The 19,843-nt window shown below is 39.7% G+C and overlaps 1 protein-coding gene across 5 annotated transcripts in view; it reads right to left on the bottom strand.

The window, feature by feature from the left end:
- SPECC1 (sperm antigen with calponin homology and coiled-coil domains 1) overlaps positions 1-19,843 on the bottom strand; it is a 422,681-nt gene that overhangs the window by 210,346 nt on the left and 192,492 nt on the right. For all 5 annotated transcript variants that reach the window (XM_056135727.1, XM_056135728.1, XM_056135726.1 and 2 more), the window contains one exon: positions 6,131-7,704. In XM_056135727.1, the coding sequence (XP_055991702.1) occupies positions 6,131-7,704 (1,574 nt within the window). The remainder of the gene's footprint in view (positions 1-6,130; positions 7,705-19,843) is intronic.

Genomic DNA, 19,843 nt, shown 5'->3' with positions numbered 1-19,843 from the left:
CATTGGTCATGATCCAGTGTCATAAATGAATTGCAGAACCAAGCAGCTCACTGCAGGCATGGCTCCAGACCCCAATTATATTAATTTTTAGAATCCCAGGAGCGTGCGGCTACTTCTGCAGGCACACAACTTCACATACTATTTTTTTTTGATTTTTTGTTGAATCTCTGTGAGATAGACCCTTACAGACATATTCTACTATTCATAACGATCTATACAAACTAAATTATTTTGCATCTGCCTGTGGGGCGGGCTTATGTGGTGGTGGGACACTTCAAAATAATGGTGGTGAGAAGGTGTAATGGTGGTGTAATTGGTGTTGAAATAGTGAATGTAATCAATTATTGTGAACAATTTTATGAAAATAAAATTTAAAAAAGAAATACAAATAGCCAAAAGCAAGGATTTTGAAAAAATACTCAATATCAGTAATAATCAGGGAGATACAAATCAAAACAACAATTAGATATCACCTCACATCACAGAGCCTGGCACATATTCAAAAGAACAAGAATAACCAATGCTGGCAAGGATGCAAGGAGAAAGGGATTCTCCTTCACTGCTGGTAGGTGTGTTGACTGGTCCAGCCTTTTTGGAAAATAATACAGACATTACTCAAAAAAAAAACCCTGGAAATTCAGTTTCCAAATGACCCAGGAATATATCACTCCTGGAAATATACCCAAGGGGTCCAAAAACACAATACAGAAAGGGCATCCGCACTCCTATGTTCATTGTAGCATTATCCATAATAGCCAGAATCTGGAAACAACCCAATTGTCTGAGAACAGATGACTGGATAAAGTAACTATGGTTCAAAGGAATGCTACATAGTTTCTAGTAAAAAATAAAGTCACAAAATTGCTTATACATTGATGGACATGGAAAGTACCATGCTGAGAGAAATGAGTCAGAGGGAAAGGGACAGACATAGAATGATTGCACTCGTTTGCAGAATATTTTTTAAAAAAACTAAAATAGTATGAGAATAGTATCCAAAGACAACAGAATCAAGGACCTGGAGGACTGGTCCATGATCGGCAGCTTGCCATGGTGGGGGTGGGGGGGAGGATGCAGTTAGGACAGAGAAAAGACCACTATGACAATAATAGTTGGAAATGATTAATCTGGACAAGAACTGGGTACTGAAAGGAGGTAGAGTGATAAGCATGATAACCCTTCAGTTAACAATACTGCAAACCACAGTGTGTAAAAGGAGAGAGAGAGAGAGAGAGAGAGAGAGAGAGAGAGAGAGAGAGAGAGAGAGAGAGAAGAGAGGAGAGAAGAAAATTATCTGCATAAAGACAGGAAGACAGGCATGGAGGGAAACTGGGGCCATTGGTGGCAGGAAATGAGCACTGGTAAAGGGATGAGTGTTGAACATTGTATGACTGAAATTCAATCACGAACAACACTATATCTCATGGTAATTCATTTTTTTTAAATGGGGGGGGGGGGAGAATTACATTACCGAGGAACATAACCAAGAGACATGACAACTCCTTCACACAAAAATTTGTACCTGTACACAAAAGTTCAAAGAACTACTAATAATAAAAAAATTAAAACATCAGCAAATGTCCATGTACTGATAAATGGGCAAACCAAACATGGTGTCTCCACACAATGCAAAATTGCTGTTTGTTGGTAACCAAAGGTATTGAGAGAATGGGGGAAGGAAATGTCTGAAGAGACAACTGAACAGCCCATGTTTTCACTTTAAATATCAATATTAAACCCACTTTCCCAACAGTATCCAGCATGTTTTATGCAGAATGATCCCAATTTCTCCTCTACTCTATCAGATTTATCAACACTGTTGAGCACCTGACACCCCAGAGATGTGTGGGAGCTCTTGCACAGGAGCACAATAAGTCTCTTACTCCTCTGGAAGAGTTAATTCGACTCTGTAGAAAGAAGCAAACTCTTGAGAACATCTAGAAACTTTCCATCTCGCGGGGATAAAATTAGCATGTTTCTCCTTAAGCTAGGTTTCAAGTATTACTGTAACCTGAAGTCAAGATATTAAACAACTAGAAACTGTTAAGTCAAAATAAGTCTAAAGCTAGACTGCATTATAGATGGGAAAACAAACCCACAGACCTGTAGGTGGCCCGCTGGCCTGTGCAGGTCCAGGTGTGGCTTACTAGAGATGGAGACTTCTGGATTCTGTGTAAATCAGACCCTTCATCAAGCTGTACAGAGGCCCTGTACACAAATAGACTCAAGCAGCCAGGAAAATTTATAAGGTAGAGGAAGGACCTACTCTGTCAAAAGGCATTTCAGTGGCTCCTTAACAATAAAAATGGTGTTTCAGCAACTCCTCTAACAATATCCAAGTCATGTAAATAATTACCTGTCACTGTCACTGTCCTCCCATTGTTCCTCGATTTGCTCGAGCGGGCCCAGTAACGTCTCCATTGTGACAATTGTTACTGTGTTTGGCATATCAAATACGTCACAAGTAGCTTGCCAGGCTTTGCCATGCAGGTGAGATACTATTGGTAGCTTGTCGGGCTCTCCGAGAGGTGCAGAGGAATCGAACTCGGGTCGGCCATGTTGGCCACTTACACAGCAAATGCCCTACCCGCTGTGCTAACACTCCAGCCCAAATAATTACCTAAGCTGGAAATTTACAAAGGTTTATTAAATCTATGAGAACATAGGACTGCTTGGCAAAGCTTTCCCCCTTTATAAACAGATCATTTTGTTCTTTCTCCACAATATTCACTCCCTGCTAAGAACCAGAGTGAATTAAAGCAAGGTTCAAGGGTAAAAGTTGATCATCAACAAGCAATTTACTTGGTGCTTACTAGAAAAGTCACTTCGACATCTGTTGAAGGCAGTTAATTTGAAAATTCCATGCAAAATAACAAAGTAAAGTAATTAAGAATTGAAGAATTCAAAATATTCTAGGAATGCAAAAACGATTTAATGTTAGACTACCTTAGAAACCTGTTACTATAATAAAACTCATTATAAATTAAAGGAAGAAAACCTAAGGATTACATGAAAACTGAAATATCATAGTAGATGTATCTGACCTACAATAATATAGCTTATTTCAAATTTGTTACTATTTTAAGAAACAAATTTTGCCATGAGCACAGAGCTAGGTTTTCACTACCGCTTACCTGCCTTGTGATTGCAACCTGAACCTAGACTGGACTGACAGAAATCATTTATAATAAAGCTACTATAGAGCTTTGAAATCTACAGTAAATGTAGAAAATATTAATGTACATCTTTATTTTTTAAAAAAGTAAACAAAACATCTCTGAGAAAAATACCTGGAAAACTTAATTAAAAAAATAGAACAAAGGCACATAATAATAGGCATCCTGTTGAAAGCATTCCCTTTCAGTCAGGAATGAGGCCCATATCACACTTCTTGTCAACACTGTACAATATAAAGGGGCCTTCCCAAGGTCAAAAAATTAACCATTAACTGAGTCGGACAGACCCAGACTTTCTACCTATCCGTCTAGCACGTTATATCCTTCATTATAGTTTTGTGTTCAAAGTGCTCCTGTTTTCTTTGGGCCGAGTCCCTTAAGTTCCACTGGTAAATTAGCTGGTATTTTCCAGAAGAACTACAAGAAGCAATTAGTGAGGCTGGGGGCTAGATTCTCCTCTGGTAACAAACAAGGGCATAAAAAATACCTTGAGCAGCTAGTTCACTCCAGTTACAGACCAATGTCGATATACACAAGCAGCAGGAAAACACAGGCCAAAATCTTCACATGTACAGCAAAAAAAACCCTATGTGAAATCCTGCTTCACATTTTTACCTCAAAGCATTAGTGAGAACCTTTTTCATCCTATTGAACAGTATTTGACAGTTCTAATCAGCCAACAGTCCATAAAGATATGGAATATATGGACAATATAAATAAAATTTGGTTTAAAGCATCTTTACTGTATTTTGTACTATAGAAAGAAACAAAGACTTTATTTTCCTCCAAGTTGACTTTATCCCAGAAAATTCTCAACTTTAACCTCTATATTTCGTGAATATTGTGATAAAGGGAAAAATTCATATTTTAAAATACTCTCATCATCAAACAAGAAAGGACAAAGTTAAAGAAATTTACTCAAGAAACTAGAAGGGAAAAGAAACTAAAAGGAAACAAAGTAAATATACAAAGAATAATTAAAATTAATTTTTAAAAAGTAGAAAAATAATCAAAAATAGGTTAAGAATAAGGGTCAGATAGTACTGAGGTTATAGCACATGCCTTGCAACCCATGTAGCCGGTTTAAATCCCCAAATTCCCAGTGGTCTCTCCTGAGCACCAAACAGGAATAACCCTTGAGTACCAGGGGTTATGGCCCAAATCCAACTCCCTCCAAAAAGAACAAAATCGATAAGCTATGTATGCAGAGAACGAATGTAGGGAAACATCCTATTCTTCTGGACAGGAAGAATAAATATTGTAATTGTTGGGCTATACAAGTTAACATGCAGGCAGCAAATGAGTATAAACTGGGAAAACATTTGAAAACATATGAAGCAAAATGTTACCTGTGCTTTTCTCAAAATGATGAGATAAAAAGAAATATTTATTTTGTTTGGTATAGTATTGTTTCCTAACCCTCTTGTAATGCATATATGATTTTATGATCAGGAGGAAAAAAAAGGTTTTTCCTTAAGAAAACATATTATTTCTCACTGGCACATGTTTAACATAATGCCAACTGAAATAACCAAGAAAGGTGAGGGTCAAGAAGGACCGTTGAGAAGGGAGATTAAACATATTACAACAGAACGATGGAGGGATTTATTCCACAGAATATAGGAACAAGCGTAGTGTTAAAATGAGCAGCTGACTAGTAGTACCTTCTGATGGAACTGGTGCCATACCTTCCATAAAATGTTGAGAATTTAGAACACAGGCAATGACAAATTCCTAACACTACCCCCCATGAAGATTTCTGTCAGTCCAGTCTAGGTTCAGGTCACAATCACAAGGCAGGTAAGTAGTAGTGAAAATCTACCTCTGTGCTCATGGCAAAATTTGTTTCTTAAAATAGTAACAAATTTGAAATAAGATAGGAAGGTAATTAGCTTGTCTCTTTTTATTTGGGGGGCCTAACCCAGAGCATACAGGCCCACCCAGCGTTTGGAGGTGTTATTTTTCCTTTTTGTGTGTGTGCCACACCCAGTGATGCTCAGGGCTTACTCCAGGTTTGGAAAGGTGATTTTGACCCTTTCACCAATGGGCCCCTAAATCACAGACCCAAAACTGAGGAAGCAGGGAGGGAAAGCTACCTCTAGGTAGCCTCGGTCACTGGGCTGAATGTTGTACGATCATTGCCAGGCTCATCATAAAACAAAATTACAGACTGATTAATACTTTAAAAATAAATAAAAATTTATTTAATTTTGGGTTAGGAAGACTTTTCCGAGTGAGAAAAAAAGGTTTGGGGGTAGAGGGAGGGTACATCAAATAAAGACAAATTAGAATGACCTAAAATAACTTCCTATCAAGTGTCAGAAAGAGTTCAGGGAAACATGTATTCTCATGATCTGTGGTGGAAACTGGTATGTATCTTGAGAGCAATATGGCCGAATGGCTGAATCTTTAAGATGGTCACAGTCGAACACAGTTAAGTCAGTGTCTAGGAATCTTTCTTAAGGAAATAATCAGATAAATAAAAACTGTATTTATAATGTTGAGAGACAAGATAAAACATAAATGTTCAACAGCAAGTTTATAAAGTATACACAAACTAGCTATAAATGAATAGTCTTTAAAATTGTGTGAAAAGGTTAAAGATGAGACTAAGTTAAAAATATTAAATCAAAAAAGTAATATATACAGGATCATTATAAAGAATTTCAACTAGTAGTAGAACACATACCTGAAATATCAAAATTCTTTATCCCTGAAACATACCTACTCATTCATTTCACTATTTCCCCACAATTTGATTTGCCTGGAGTCATAAACTGGGGTGTTTCATTTTTGTATCTTATGGCCAGCCTAGAATCTAATCTTCAAGCTAGATGTTGAATTCATTAACAAACTGTCTAAGCACAGGATTGTCTGTGTTCTGAATTCCAAGGTCAAAGATAAAAGGGTAAACAAGAATGTACAAATACCGGAGAAGAAAAGGCTCTTCTTACCTTGGCTAGTAGATTTGAAACACGATTAATTTCCCCATTTGCTGTTAGTAACTCTTGTTTAAGCTCAGAGCAAGACTGTTCCAGCTGATCTTTTTCAGCTTGAGCTAGTTTCAACATCTCTTGAACTTCACATCCTTCTGCTACTGGCCCTGTGGGACAGGTCTCTCCAGCTTTTTGCTTCTCATTCTCCAAATGAGCTTTCAAAGATCCATTTTCAATCTTCAGTCCTTCCAAGGTAACTTTACATTCTTCCAAAGTCTTGGCCATGACACTCTTATTACTCCTTTCTAGTTCTAGAAACCCATTCAGCTTTTCATTTTCTTCCTTCAGGTGCTTAATCATTTCTAAAGCTCCTTGGTTTTCTTCCTCAACCTTCCGTAAGCTACAGGTAAGCTGCTGCTGAATGTTGAGTAGCTTCTCCCTTTCAAAGCGACCCTGTTCAAGAATTTCTTTGCACTTCTGCTCCAGTTCAAGAATTTTTCCTTCTTGAGCACTGGACTCTTCATTCTTTGCTCGTTCTTGTAAAAGATTTATCAGTTTCTCATTTTCTTGACTTAAGTGCTCTGCCCTCTCTCGATGCTGATGAAAGGAAGTTTCCAAAAGAGTTTTCTCATCCACCAGCTTCTCATTTTCAGCTGTCAATTCCTGCACCATTTGCTGCTGGTCTGACAATTCTTGCAAAGTAGCCTGCAGCTCTTCTGCTGTGCTGTGATGATTTTCTTCCATCTTTTGAATCTTCTCTGTAAGGGATGCCAGGGACAATTCACTCACATTGTTAGGAGAACTCCCTGTAGTAGAACACCTTGAGCTCTTAAAGGGGTTACTAGTGGAAGATAGGGGCCGGGAGGGGGTATCTGCTGAGATGTGCTCAAAATCAGAGGCATCGGGTGATAAGGAAGCTTTGGTAACATCACTACTTGAAGAACCTGACTTCCGTAATGCATTTCCATGTATATTTTTCTTAAACTCTTCCACTTCGCTTGACAGCTGATTTTCAGTTGGACTTCCAAAGCTGGATTCTTGAGTAATGGAGGTTGGGCAGCTGCTATCACCAGTGTGACTTGGTTCAGAATTGGGTGAGTGCTCAAGATAAGTGAGTTTCTCCTTCAAGACTCTGTTTTCTTCCTCTAGTTCAGCAAGCTCTTTCTCAAAATTCTTGTTCTTGTCTTCCAAAGCTCTTACCAAAGACTCTGAGTCACCTGATGAGAATGATGTTCCACCTACATTTGGGTTTACAGTATTAGTTACTTCAGTATTTGGAGACCTTTTTTCCTTGTACTTCTTTAGCTCACTTCGAAGCCTGTTAATTTCACTATCTTTTGCTTTGGCTTCTGCCAAAAGCTCCCGAACTTGTGACTCCAGCACGGCCTTTTCTCCACCTTCATTCTCTTGCTTGGGTCTTGTGGAAGCGGTCCTCAGATGCTTGACAGGTGTGGGTGTGCTGGAAGAAGTTGGGCTGGACACCAATTTCCTTGGGTTGGAGGAACCTCGTGGCACAGTTCTCTCTCTTGAGACAGTAACTGCAAGTTCTCGAGGAGCTGGAATGCCAGTCCGTTTGGTTGTGGCCACAACCCCTAAAGACAGAAGAAGAAAACAGTGAAATAATGCAATCACAATTATAATACAAGCCAAATGACTCCAATCACAAGGCAAAGTGGACAGGGTAGGGGCCTGTTCCCTTGCATCCAGTTCCTCCTCCTCTAGGTCAGAGACGCAACCTTTCTGAGAGCCATCACCGGTTCACAGACTGGCAGCTGAAAGCCACTGCCAGGTAATCCGCAGGTACTTTTTAGACTGGCAGGAAATTTCTTCAGACTAGTACCAGTCTGTGTTTGAAAACCATTCCCATAATTCTCTGCTTCTGATATGGGTTTCTAGACCTCTTCCCAGAGTCCTGCACTGAAGGAAGGGAACGCCAAGCATTCGTTCTGGCTGCTCAGCACAATCATCCCAACTACAGTTGTACATATCTCATTGAAAGTCACACACATGGGAGCACACCTCAACTCAGGTCACTAACACAAAGGAAAGGTTTCCTGGGTGTTCTTCTAAAACATGAAGGACCATGTCAGCCTAATGATTGATAACTGTGGCAACCAAACAACAATTTTTTGATAACATATAAGTCCAGTGTTAATTTATCAATTTTTTTGTTTTTAATGTGTTTACATTAAAAACAAACAACAAAAAAAACCTTATCTTGGGGCGAGAGCCATAGTACAGTGGGTTGGGCTTTTTGCTTGCCAGGAGGTCAACCAGGTTCGATCCCCAGCATGCCATAAGTTCCCTGAGCACCACCAGGAGTAATTCCTGAGTGCAGAGCCAAGAGTAAGCATCACTGGGTGTAAACCAGAAAGAATTCTTTTTAAAAATTTTTAAAATTATAAAACTTATCATTAGTATATTTTGACTGAATACAAATTTGATGATGACATCTGAAAGCACTATAGTACTAAAGAAAGGCTGATCTAATCCAATAACATACTTCTTTGAACATAGTTGAAATATGTATTAATAATTATTCATAAAGAACCAAGAACAGATAAGATGAGGAGGTATTACATTTACCTATATTATAGTTTTAAGTGTTAAAGGGATCTATGTAATATAAAGATGACATAAAATTCAGAATACTTGTAATGAAAAATAAAAGGTAGGGAATTGGATTTTTTCTCATTTATACTACTGTATAATATCTTATTTTCAGCTTAATATGTTTTAATTTTTCATTTATATTACTAGAGAGGATATTCTTAAATTTTCCAGGCATCAAAACCTACATGAGGGGCTGGAACGATAGCACATGAGGGGTTGGAGCGATAGCACAGCGGGTAGGGCATTTGCCTTGCACGCGGCCGACACAGGCTCAATTCCCAGCAAACCATATGGTCACCTGAGCACCGCCAGGAGTAATTCTGAGCACATGAGCCAGGAGTAATCCCTGTGCATTGCCGGGTGTGACCCCCCCCCCCCCCCAAATAAAAAAAACCCTACACAAAATAGCAATCTCTTATACACCTTAGAAATGAAGCCCAACTTGGAAGTTAAAATGTAAATGAAAATCCTGGACCAATGCTACAAACTCCAAGACCAAGTGATGAGTCAAGAGTGACAGCTGTATTTACACCCTGGAGCAAAGGCCTTGAGCAGCACTCTATACCGCACACGTGGCAAGGGAGAAAGGAGGACTCCCCAGACTGGCGGCACGCAGTGTGCCAAGTCAGTGACACAGCCCTGGATGCACAGAGCGTCCAAATCCTTTGACAGGACACAAGCAGATGCTCATCTGAAGACATCTGGAAATCAAGGCAGGAGGTGGAGTCTAAGGTCATCATTGCTGTGTCTAAGAGTAAAAAGTTTAATAGGTTTAATAGACTAAATGCTCACATCATATTAGTATACTGCAAAACTATGATTTTTAAAGCGATTGTTTCAAATTAAGTTACTAGAAAACTTTGAGTGGTTTATATACACGGAATACTTTTAGGTGCCCAGATGCCTTATTTGTATCATATTACTCAGCGCAGAAAAGATTTAGTCATCCTTATAAAATGGAGATTAAGATCACTACATAATAACATGTTTGTAATACCAGTTCTATACAATGAAGTAATACTGGCAAGGACCATACTAAAAACTGGAAGATAAAGTTTTATTTTTCACTACAGGAAGAACAGGCAAGCCTAGGAATCCAGGACTTGTTATCACAGACCATTTGCCATTCCAATTCACCATAATCATTTGCTGGTTTTGAAGATGGGAAGAATTCATACAAAAGCAGACCCATTCTGTAATCATTTAGTGCTACACTTTAACTCCTTTCTTTTCCTGACAAAACATTCATGTTTCTGTTATTTGTTTGTTTGTTTGTTTGTTTGTTTTTGGCCACACCAGGGCTTACTCCTGGTTATGTGCAGAGATCACTTCTGGTGGTGCTTAAGGAACCATATATGGTTCACAGGATCCCACCAAGACCAGCTGGATCAAGGGTTTGGGCACTTCAGTGGTGAGGTGGCTTTGCAAAAATAAATAATTTTTAAAACTCTGGAATTCATATTTTCCTTAAGCTTATATCTGGTATATCTTTTCCTTCAACATAGAATCCTCTAAAAAGTTCAGTGTACCAACTGCCTTCATTCCTTCCCTGTTCCCCGTCCTCAGTCAAAGACTGCTGCACTCTCCATGTCATTCACACAACAGACACTTTACACCCTTTCAACGGAGAAGAATAATTCCTTTATGTCTGAAACATACCTCTGGTATCACTCACTCTTGACTACTGTCACTCCAGCCGCCTCCCTCTCTCCCTGCCTTGCACATATATGGCCATGGTTCAAATCTTCAGAGTCCCCCTTGTACCCAGTATGATCCCAGCAGCTCTGGTGCCTATGAGCAATGGGGCCACAATCATTTTCATCTGCGCTGCAGTGAGCTGTTTGTGAGTACCACCAAAGTGGGTGCAACCCTCTGAGAGCAACGCAACTAGAAAGTCTGCAAATGCCAAAGTCAGGAAATGCCACCTCTGGAGAACAGCATAGTCCTAATGAGCACCAGAACCAGGACCTGTATGCCACAAACAGGAGTGTTTGTCCTGGGGTTGGAGGAATAAACAGCTCAATAGGCTGGGCACATGCTTTTGCATACGAAGACTTGCTTGGGCTCCCAGCACCTCATGGACTCCAGCTCTACTGAGAAAGACCCTCAAGCACAGAGCTAGGAGTAGTTTCCAGCACTGTCAGGTGTGTCCCTGCCCCCCCCCAAACAAACCCCACAAAATCATTTGCCCTGCAAGCACATGTGCAAGCACAATTAAAGAAATGTAAAACTCAATGAACACTATTGTCAAGTGTGCAAGCACCAAAGATAGAAATGTAGAAGCACAACCAGGCCAAGAGTGCAACCCCTGCTCACCACAGCAGCACCACCACCAACAACAAAGGGAAAGAAGAGGGGGGAATAAGAACCATCATTTAAAAATACAAAGTCTTGGGGCTGGAGCAATAGCACAGCGGGTAGGGCGTTTGCCTTGCACGTGGCCAACCTGGGTTTGATTCCCAGCATCCCATATGGTCCCCTGAACACCGCCAGGGGTAATTCCTGAGTGCAGAGCCAGTAGTAACCCCTGTGCATTGCCAGGTGTGACACAAAAAGCAATAAATAAATAAATAAAAACAAAGTCTTGGCACGCAGAGACCCACAGATGGAGAAGGCAAGAGTGGAAGAATGCTGATCTGTACAGTGTCCTCAAGAAGATCTCACCGATATGGTGTGAAATCAGAGGTAGTTTTCACCTTTTAAACAAGGCAAGGATGTGATGAGATAAGAATAAATAAAATGCCTTCTCTCTCAGGAGAGAGCATAAACCAATTCACCATAGCTATGCTGCTGAACCTAGCACCAGGCTGTTTCACTCGAGGCACCCCAGAGGGAGGCAGGTGAGGCCCCTCACTGCCCCAAGGGACCCAGCCCCAGCAGCCAAAAACCTCTAGAACTCAATTGCCACCATGCTCATGGTGGTTGAGCCTCACCCAGAAATGAATCTATTCCTGGATATCTCATACCTCATACCACTTATACTCCAAGAGTAGCACACCATATTTTACGGGGTTTAAAGTAGAAGGCAACTAACTTAGAGGAAAATATATTTTTAGATATTATATAAGAGAGAGGCTGGAGCCACAGCACAGTGGGTAGGGCATTTGCCGTGCACACAACTGAACCGGGTTCGATTCCTCTGTCCCTCTCAGAGAGCCCTGCAAGCTACCAAGAGTATCTTGCCCTCTCGGGAGAGCCTGGCAAGCTCCCCATGACGTATTTGATATGCCAAAAACAGTAACAACAAGTCTCACAATGGTAGACGTTACTGGTGCCTGCTTGAGCAAATGATGAACAACGGGATGACAGTGCTGCATCTATATTTATATCTATATCTATACATAATATATATATATATAAGCACACAAGGCTCAACCCTTAAAAACATATTAATAATTGGGGGCTGGAGCAATAGCACAGCGGGTAGGGCATTTGCCTTGCACACAGCCAAACCAGGTTTGATTCCCAGCATCCCATATGGTCCCCTGAGAACTGCCAGGAGTAATTCTTGAGTGCAGAGACAAGAGTAACCCCTGTGCATGGCCTGGTGTGACCCAAAAAGCAAAAGAAAAAAAATATTAATAATCTCTTATAGAAGGGCTTAATGGCCCATGGGTGAAATACAACAATCTTCACACACTCTCCTCTAAGGAACGTTTTTTGAAGCATTTTCAGCATAACAAACAATACAAAATAAATAATTTTGGTTCTGCTTTAGGGCAGGGGTTAGGGTTCGGGATGGAAACATCCAAAATATGGTGATGGGAAAACCATTTCAACCTAGAATTCTATAACCAACCTAATTATAAATAAATCATAACAGGTAAAGATGGTGGGAGGTGGAGATTAAACTACAAACACTCTTCTACCAAAACAAGGGAGAAGACTAAGAGAAAAAAATGGAAGAGTGAACATGAAGGTGTGGGTCTATTAGAAGAAACCAGTCAGGAAGTCTTGGCTAAAACTCACTCAGTTTGACTGAGAAAAGTCCTGATGGGCGCATGGAAACCCAGTGCCTCAGATGGGGCATCACTCTGATAGAATGAAAAGTATGGGGTGGGGTTGGGGAAAGAGGATCTACTAAAAAGTGTGGAAAACCCATAAACTTCATATAAGCAATTGTGTTTGCATGTTTATGGGTCTAGGTTTGAGTGCCTGCACTGCACATCCCGTATCAGCACTCCTAAGTGCAGCACCCACAACAACAACAACAACAACAACAAAGCAGCATGAAAAAATAACAAAATCATAACACAAGATGTAAGCCTGTGAACACAAGAGTGAACTCTGCTGAAAGGAGCATCTATGTAGCCAGATAGTAATTCTACTTACATTGACAGAAGCACTGTACAAGGTTACCTCATCAAACATTTGAATATTATCACCCTTGCCAGCAAAAAATAAAATACAAATGACAAAGTGGGAGTAAGAATAGTGACAATATAATATTTATCCTCATAATTGGAGTAAAAGATACTATATACAGTGGACAGTAAAGACATCAGATGGCTTTATAGATTATAATGACTATAGATTATAATCTATAGATTACAGAAAATGACTATAAATTATACAAATAACACAAAAGAAAAACATGAATAAAATGAGAAAATGGAATAGACAATTCACCAGAAAAAGATACAGAAAGCAAATAGGCAGATGAAAATATGCCCTATATGTCATTAGGGAGTTTCAAATTAAAACAATGAGATACACTGTATACATGTTAGAATGGCTAAAATATAAAACACTGACAAGACCAAATGATGACAAGGATGGAATGGAAGCAACAGAAACTCTCATATGCAAATGAGGGAATTCAAAATGGTACAGCCACTTTGAAAGATTGTCCATTTCTTGTAATAGAACACATTCTCTTACACTAAGATCAAGCAATCACACTCTCAGTATTTATTCAAACAAGCTATAAGTTATACCTACAAGAAACCTGTTCAGGGATATTTATAGCAGTTTCTTCATAACTGCTAAAACATGGAAGCAAGTTTTTCAAGATGCTATACAGTATGTGAATTGATAAACTGTGATTCATTCAGGCAATGGAATATAAATAATCCAGGACTAGTAAGAAATGTGCTCTAAGTCATGAAAAGATATAGAGGAATCTTAAGTGCTTATTACCAACTGAAAGAAGCCACGCTTAGCTTTCGGCAGAAATGTGACTTTATTATGTATTAAGCTATGGTGCCGTACCTTACCAGGTGGGGATGAATATTTGTCCCTTCCGCCTTTCTACCCCCCCCCCCCACACACACACACAGGGCACGGTGGCCACTGCCTCAGAGCCTATTGGACAGCCAGCTATGAGCCGGCAGAGACGCAGCAACTGTGGCCTCATTGAATGGGGGGATGGAACCGGCCCATCCTTCCTGCCCCACCAAGACCACGAGTTGCCCCCCACGAGTGGCTCTCCAGCATGGCCATGGCCCCAGAAGCATCTGGACCCAATTCAGAACCCAGTGGCTTTTGACAGAAATCTCTCCGGACTTAATTAGTAAAATATCAGAAATCCAAAATCATGGCCAAGCAACATCATATGCTCTTCATAACCAGCAATAGAAAACAAATCATTTAACGATGTCTTTTCAGCAGGTCTGATTGTTGGGGGGGAATTCCAAATAATAATGGTGCATCTTTTGTCGAAATAATGAATGTAATCAAAGTAGAGAGAGAGTTAAAAGTGGAAATCATCTGCCTCACAGGCAGGGGGAGGGGTGGGATGGGAGGTATATACCAGGGTTCTTGGTGGTGGAAAATGTGCACTGGTGAAGGGATGGGTGTTTCATCATTGTATGACCAAGACTTAAACCTGAAAACTTTATAACTGTTCTCACGCTGATTCAATTAAAAAAATTTTTTTAATTTAAAAAAAAAGCTACGCTTAAAATTTACATATTATATGATTCCTCCTATATGACATTCTAGAAAAGGCAAAACTAGGAGCAGTACAAGATAAGTGGTTGCCAGGGGACTTTGATGGTGGGTGTGGTGCTGTAACATTGTAAGACTAAAATATAAATATCTATACTATTATGAACCTCATTACTATAATAAAAGTTTTTTGTTTAAGTGGTGGCCTGGGGTTGAGCAGAGAGTGGGATAAAAGGCAGAGCACAGAGGATCTCTAGGGCAGCCAAACTATTCTGTGCTATTACAGTGGCAGATATATTAGTTCAAACTCACAAAATGTATACCACCAGGACTGAATCTCAGAATACACTTACAGACTGTATATGAACTATGAATATAGGCTCACTGGTCACAATGTTCACGCTGGGAGGTGAAGTTGGTGGCAACAGGAACTGAGTATGGAATGGTAGCATATGTATCAGAAATCTGTACTTTTGGCTCAACTTTGCTATGCTTAAAATTGCTCTAAAAGTTGTCAGAGTGATAGTACAGCAAGTAGGGCACTTGCCTTGCACATAGCTGTCCCAGGTTCAATCCCCCAAATGAGCTCTGAGAATAGCGCCAGGAGTAAGCCCTGAGTACTGCTGGGTGTGGCCCTCAAACCAACACAGTTTTAAAATAATAATAAAACTCTAAAAATAAAGTTTATTAAAATTTAAAGCAGCATTAACATAGGAAGTGGGCAACAGGACAAAAATAGACAGGACAGGGCAGTAGTCTAGATTTTATAAGAACCTTGTAGTAGTTCATTTCCAAATTAAAGCAATCTTTTGAGATATGACTAATGATAGTATTAATATTCATGTTTTATATATATATAGACATTCACCACTGTCCCTACATCACTTTTCATTCCCTGAAGTCCCTACTCAGGCAATTCAATTCCCTAGGCAAAAGCTTAGGACTTGTTTCCATTGTGGATTGGCTAGTCCCTTTATTTCTTTACATCCCACAAATGAGATTGTCTGGAATTTGTCCTACTTCTCCCTTTGACTCACTTTAGTCTGATACCCTACAGTTTCATTCGAGTTGCAGCAAACTATAAGATTTCATCTTTCTTATAGCTAAGGAGTACTTTGTGCAAACACACACACCTTTCTTTATCTAGTCATCTGTTGTTGGACTGTTTTCAGATTTTGGCTATTGTAAATAGAATTCAAATGAACAAAGGTATACAATATCTTTCTGAATTAATGTTCTATTTCTGGGGGGTCAGGAACACCCAGTAATATTCAGGGCTTATTCCTGATCACTCCTGGTGAGCTTGGGGTGCTAGGGATCAAACTCAGGCCAGCCATATGCCCGGCAATGATAATGTTCTTGTGTTCTTGGGAAAGACACCAGAAGGTAGAATCAGTAAGTCACAAGATAGTTCTGTTTTTTAATTTTTTGAAACAAATCTGTACTGTTTTCCTCAGAGGTTGTACCAGCTGAGAATCCCACAGTGAATCAGGGCTCCTTTTTTAAACTGCCAGCCCTGTTTCTAGTATATGACTGATAAGAATTAAGACAAAGAAGTATGGGGACACTTGTAGGATGTGGCTTGTATGTGTGAGGCACTAGGTTCAAGCCCCAATAGAATGTAGGGAAAGGGGAAAAAAAAAGGAATGTGACCGTTTGTGAATAAAGTAAGGAAGTGAGTAATCAGCAAACCACTGGGTTATAGGCCCCTCGGGTCCTTTGGACTTAGAACAAATGAGATAAAAGAAATAAACTTCAGCCATTCAGCACACAGATAAAAGTCTTATCAAAACAGAAGGCCGCACCCTGTTTGTGGTAGAAAGGAATTTTTTCTTAGCTGAACTGTCCTTTGGGGACTCTCAAGGAAGTGTTTTCTAGAAATTGAAACGTATTTCATACTAATATTAGTGGAAATTCTCTTTGCAAACCACAATGCAGAGGGAGGAAACCACAAAGGAATCCTACACATATAAATGAGCGAAATTAGTTGTTCACTAAGCTTGCTTCACTAAAAGCAAACAGTAGCACCCATAATTAGGGATTTTTTTTTTTATAACTATCCTAGCTGGATAGTTTTTTTTTTTATAACTATCCTAGCTGGATAGTTTTTTTTTTTTTATAACTATCCTAGCTGGATAGTTTTTTTTTTTTTATAACTATCCTAGCTGGGCTGGAGCGATAGCACAGCAGGTAGGGCATTTGCCTTACAAGCGGCCAACATGGCCGACCCGAGTTCGATTCCTCCGCCCCTCTCGGAGAGCCTGGCAAGCTACCGAGAGTATTCGATATGCCAGACACAGTAACAACAAAGTCTCCAATGGAGACGTTACTGGGCCCGCTCGAGCAAATCGACGATCAACGGGAGGGCCTTTACCTTTACCTATCCTAGTTTGTCTTCCACATTGTCTACTTCTGTCTTTGGCAGAATGAAAAATCAAGTTTGCTCAGACTTCAGCTGTTCATCAGCGTAGGTTAAAGTTAATAATCTATAAAGAGAAAGAGTCTTTTCTACAAGATCCTCACTGTTGATGACCATTAGGGACAATGCTTCAATGGGAAGGTTTTTTGTCTACCACTCCACAGTGCTTAAAGAGAAGATAAGGCAGGGCAAAGTGATGGTGTTGCAAGAAGAGATAATGGTAACAGCCCATGGGATTGGTTACCTCTCATCTCCAGAGTCAAAATGCAAAACAGGCAACTCTCAAGATGCCTTCTGAAAAGTACAAAGCAGACAGGAACATCCAATTCTGAAATTCAAGTGGCAGTTAAACAGCTGGTCCCAGAATTCACATGCAGGCTGCCTAAGACTCCTCAACCACTGTGTGTGCCAGAAAATCCTCATTATCAAACTCAGGAGCCGGCACCTCTGCACAGGCACCTCCCAGCACTTCCCCAGTCTTGGCAGCAAACACCAGTGGGACTTCAAGGAATTAAAAGATCTCCTTCTCCATGCTCGTGTTCCTCTCAGCAGGAAAAAAGATTGGCTTTTGGATATGAATCTTGACGAACTGAGACTACATCACAATTTTGTTCTGACCCTATAAATTATGCAATAAGCCATTTATAGTATTATAGCTAAGAAAATGCCTCCATTCAAAAATATTAATCATTGATCCTCAGACTGAGAATGTGGTTCAGTGATAAAGTGCATACTTTGAATGTATGAGATCCAAGAAAATTTCCAGAGTTGTGTTTTTCTAAAAAGTAATATTAAACACACCTGAATTTGAAACTTGAGAAATAAAAATAAAGTGCAGAATCCAATTCACTTGAATATCACTTTTCTTTCCTAAAAAAATCATTCATAGATCAAAATATACCTCTGAAGAACTGTCTTTTAAAAAAAATTACAATATAGGAAACAGTGATAGCACTTTGTGCACTGCTTTAGTTTTCAAAATATCGAGAAATCAACATTAGTCCCATTTACTGTTAAACAGCTCTCACTAGCAGACCTTCATCCTTGTATTAGGCTGAAGTCTATATTCATTAACATGATATATATTGGTTCCAATTCTGACTGGAACCACAAAGAACAACTGTTTTGCCATCCAACTTCTCCTGTGGCATCCAAGTTGGCAATTTGGTTTACCTGACCCATCAAATTAAGAAAGACCCATTTTTTTTTCAGGTAATTGTTTTGGCTGGGGAGGGGGGTGTCTCCCAAGCAGTGCTCAGGACACTGGGGGGGCGCATCCTGGAAACTGTCGGCCAACTAGGTGAGAGTAATGTGAGGGGCCCCAGGAGGAAGCAACAGTTGGGTGTGATCCAGGCCACCCCAGTAGCACCGGGGGGCTTCCAAGGCTGCCCTACTTGGTGCGAGGGACTGAACGAGGGGTCATCCACATGCAAGGTCAGGAAGTTAACTCCTGAACTATCTCTCCAGTCCTCATATAACCTAATTAAATTCTTTAATCACCAAGTTTGTTTAATACATTCTGTTTCACACTTAAAGATGGTTAGACAGTTGGAGTTTTTATCAGCATAGACTATTCTTTATCCTGTTCAATGCGACTGTTCTTCTTTCTGCTTTGCTTCACACTGATAGTCTTTATTCTAATAGCAAAATCTGCTTTAAAATTCTTAGCGAAGGTGGAGGTTGGAGGCCAGAAAACTCGAGGGACTGGCCACAAACATCGTAGAAGGAAACCCTGGTTCAATTCCTGTCATGGCATGTCCCCTGAGCACCACCAGCAATGACCCACAAGAACTGAGGCAGGAACAGTTCCCAAGTACCACTAGGTGTGGCCCAAAAACCAAAGTGGGACAGGAAGATAACTTGGTGTGAGGTTGGTTGCTTGGCCTTATTGTTAATAATTCATTTTGTTATTGATTGATACTTATTAGTTATTGTTTCATGTATTTCTGCTCTCCTCACTTATGCTTATTTGAAATTTCATTTTATGTTTATTTTGTGTGTCTGCATGGAAAAGCCTGGCAAGCTCCCCGTGACATATTGGATATGCCAAACACATTAACAAGTCTCATGATGGAGATGTTACTGGGCCCGCTGGAGCAAATCAATGAACAATGGGAGGGCAGTGCTACAGTGCTATTTTGAGTGTGTGGTGGTGGTGTCAAGATTGAGCCTACGGCTCCACAACATGACAGGCATGTTATTTTCTTTATTCCATTCTGGCTTGCTTGGCCCTTATTATAATCCTCAATGTCTCTTATTTAAAGAATACTATGCTTTTCTATTCTTTTTGTGCTTACTAGTCATTCTTAGTCATCTTAATCAAACTTTTATCAAAGTTAAATAACTTTGTCAATCCCTTGCCAATAAAAATGAAATTAAATTTAGAATTAGTTTATATCAAATGCCTTGGATACCTCTAATACCTCTAGACTTTGCTAATATACTTTTTAGTTTTGAACCACTGACAAAAATTTCCTGAAAATAGAATCCTTCATTTTAAGGCAATATTTTATACTCATATCATGATTTTCAGTCACATTTGCATTCTATTTTTAATGTTTCATGCTGCAAGATCCACTGCTGGCCAGATTTTCATATCCTTCACCTCTTCTATGTTAACATTTGTAAATATTGATATTTATATTGATATAAATATTGACAATATGATCTATTGATATTTTATTGATGTCCCATGTAGCAATATTACCAATATCTGATTGTATATTTGCAGAAGTAGGGTATATAAAACTCTGTTTATAGAAATTAAAAACATTCATTTGTCATGATTCACTGAATAATGCCTGTCAGGA

The sequence above is a fragment of the Sorex fumeus genome, unplaced genomic scaffold, assembly GCF_029834395.1.
Source record: "Sorex fumeus unplaced genomic scaffold, SorFum_2.1 ptg000122l, whole genome shotgun sequence".
In the NCBI taxonomy this organism is placed as follows: Eukaryota; Metazoa; Chordata; class Mammalia; order Eulipotyphla; family Soricidae; genus Sorex; species Sorex fumeus.
Note: the sequence above shows the minus strand (reverse complement) of the source record. Positions and strands in the feature narration are given on the sequence as shown.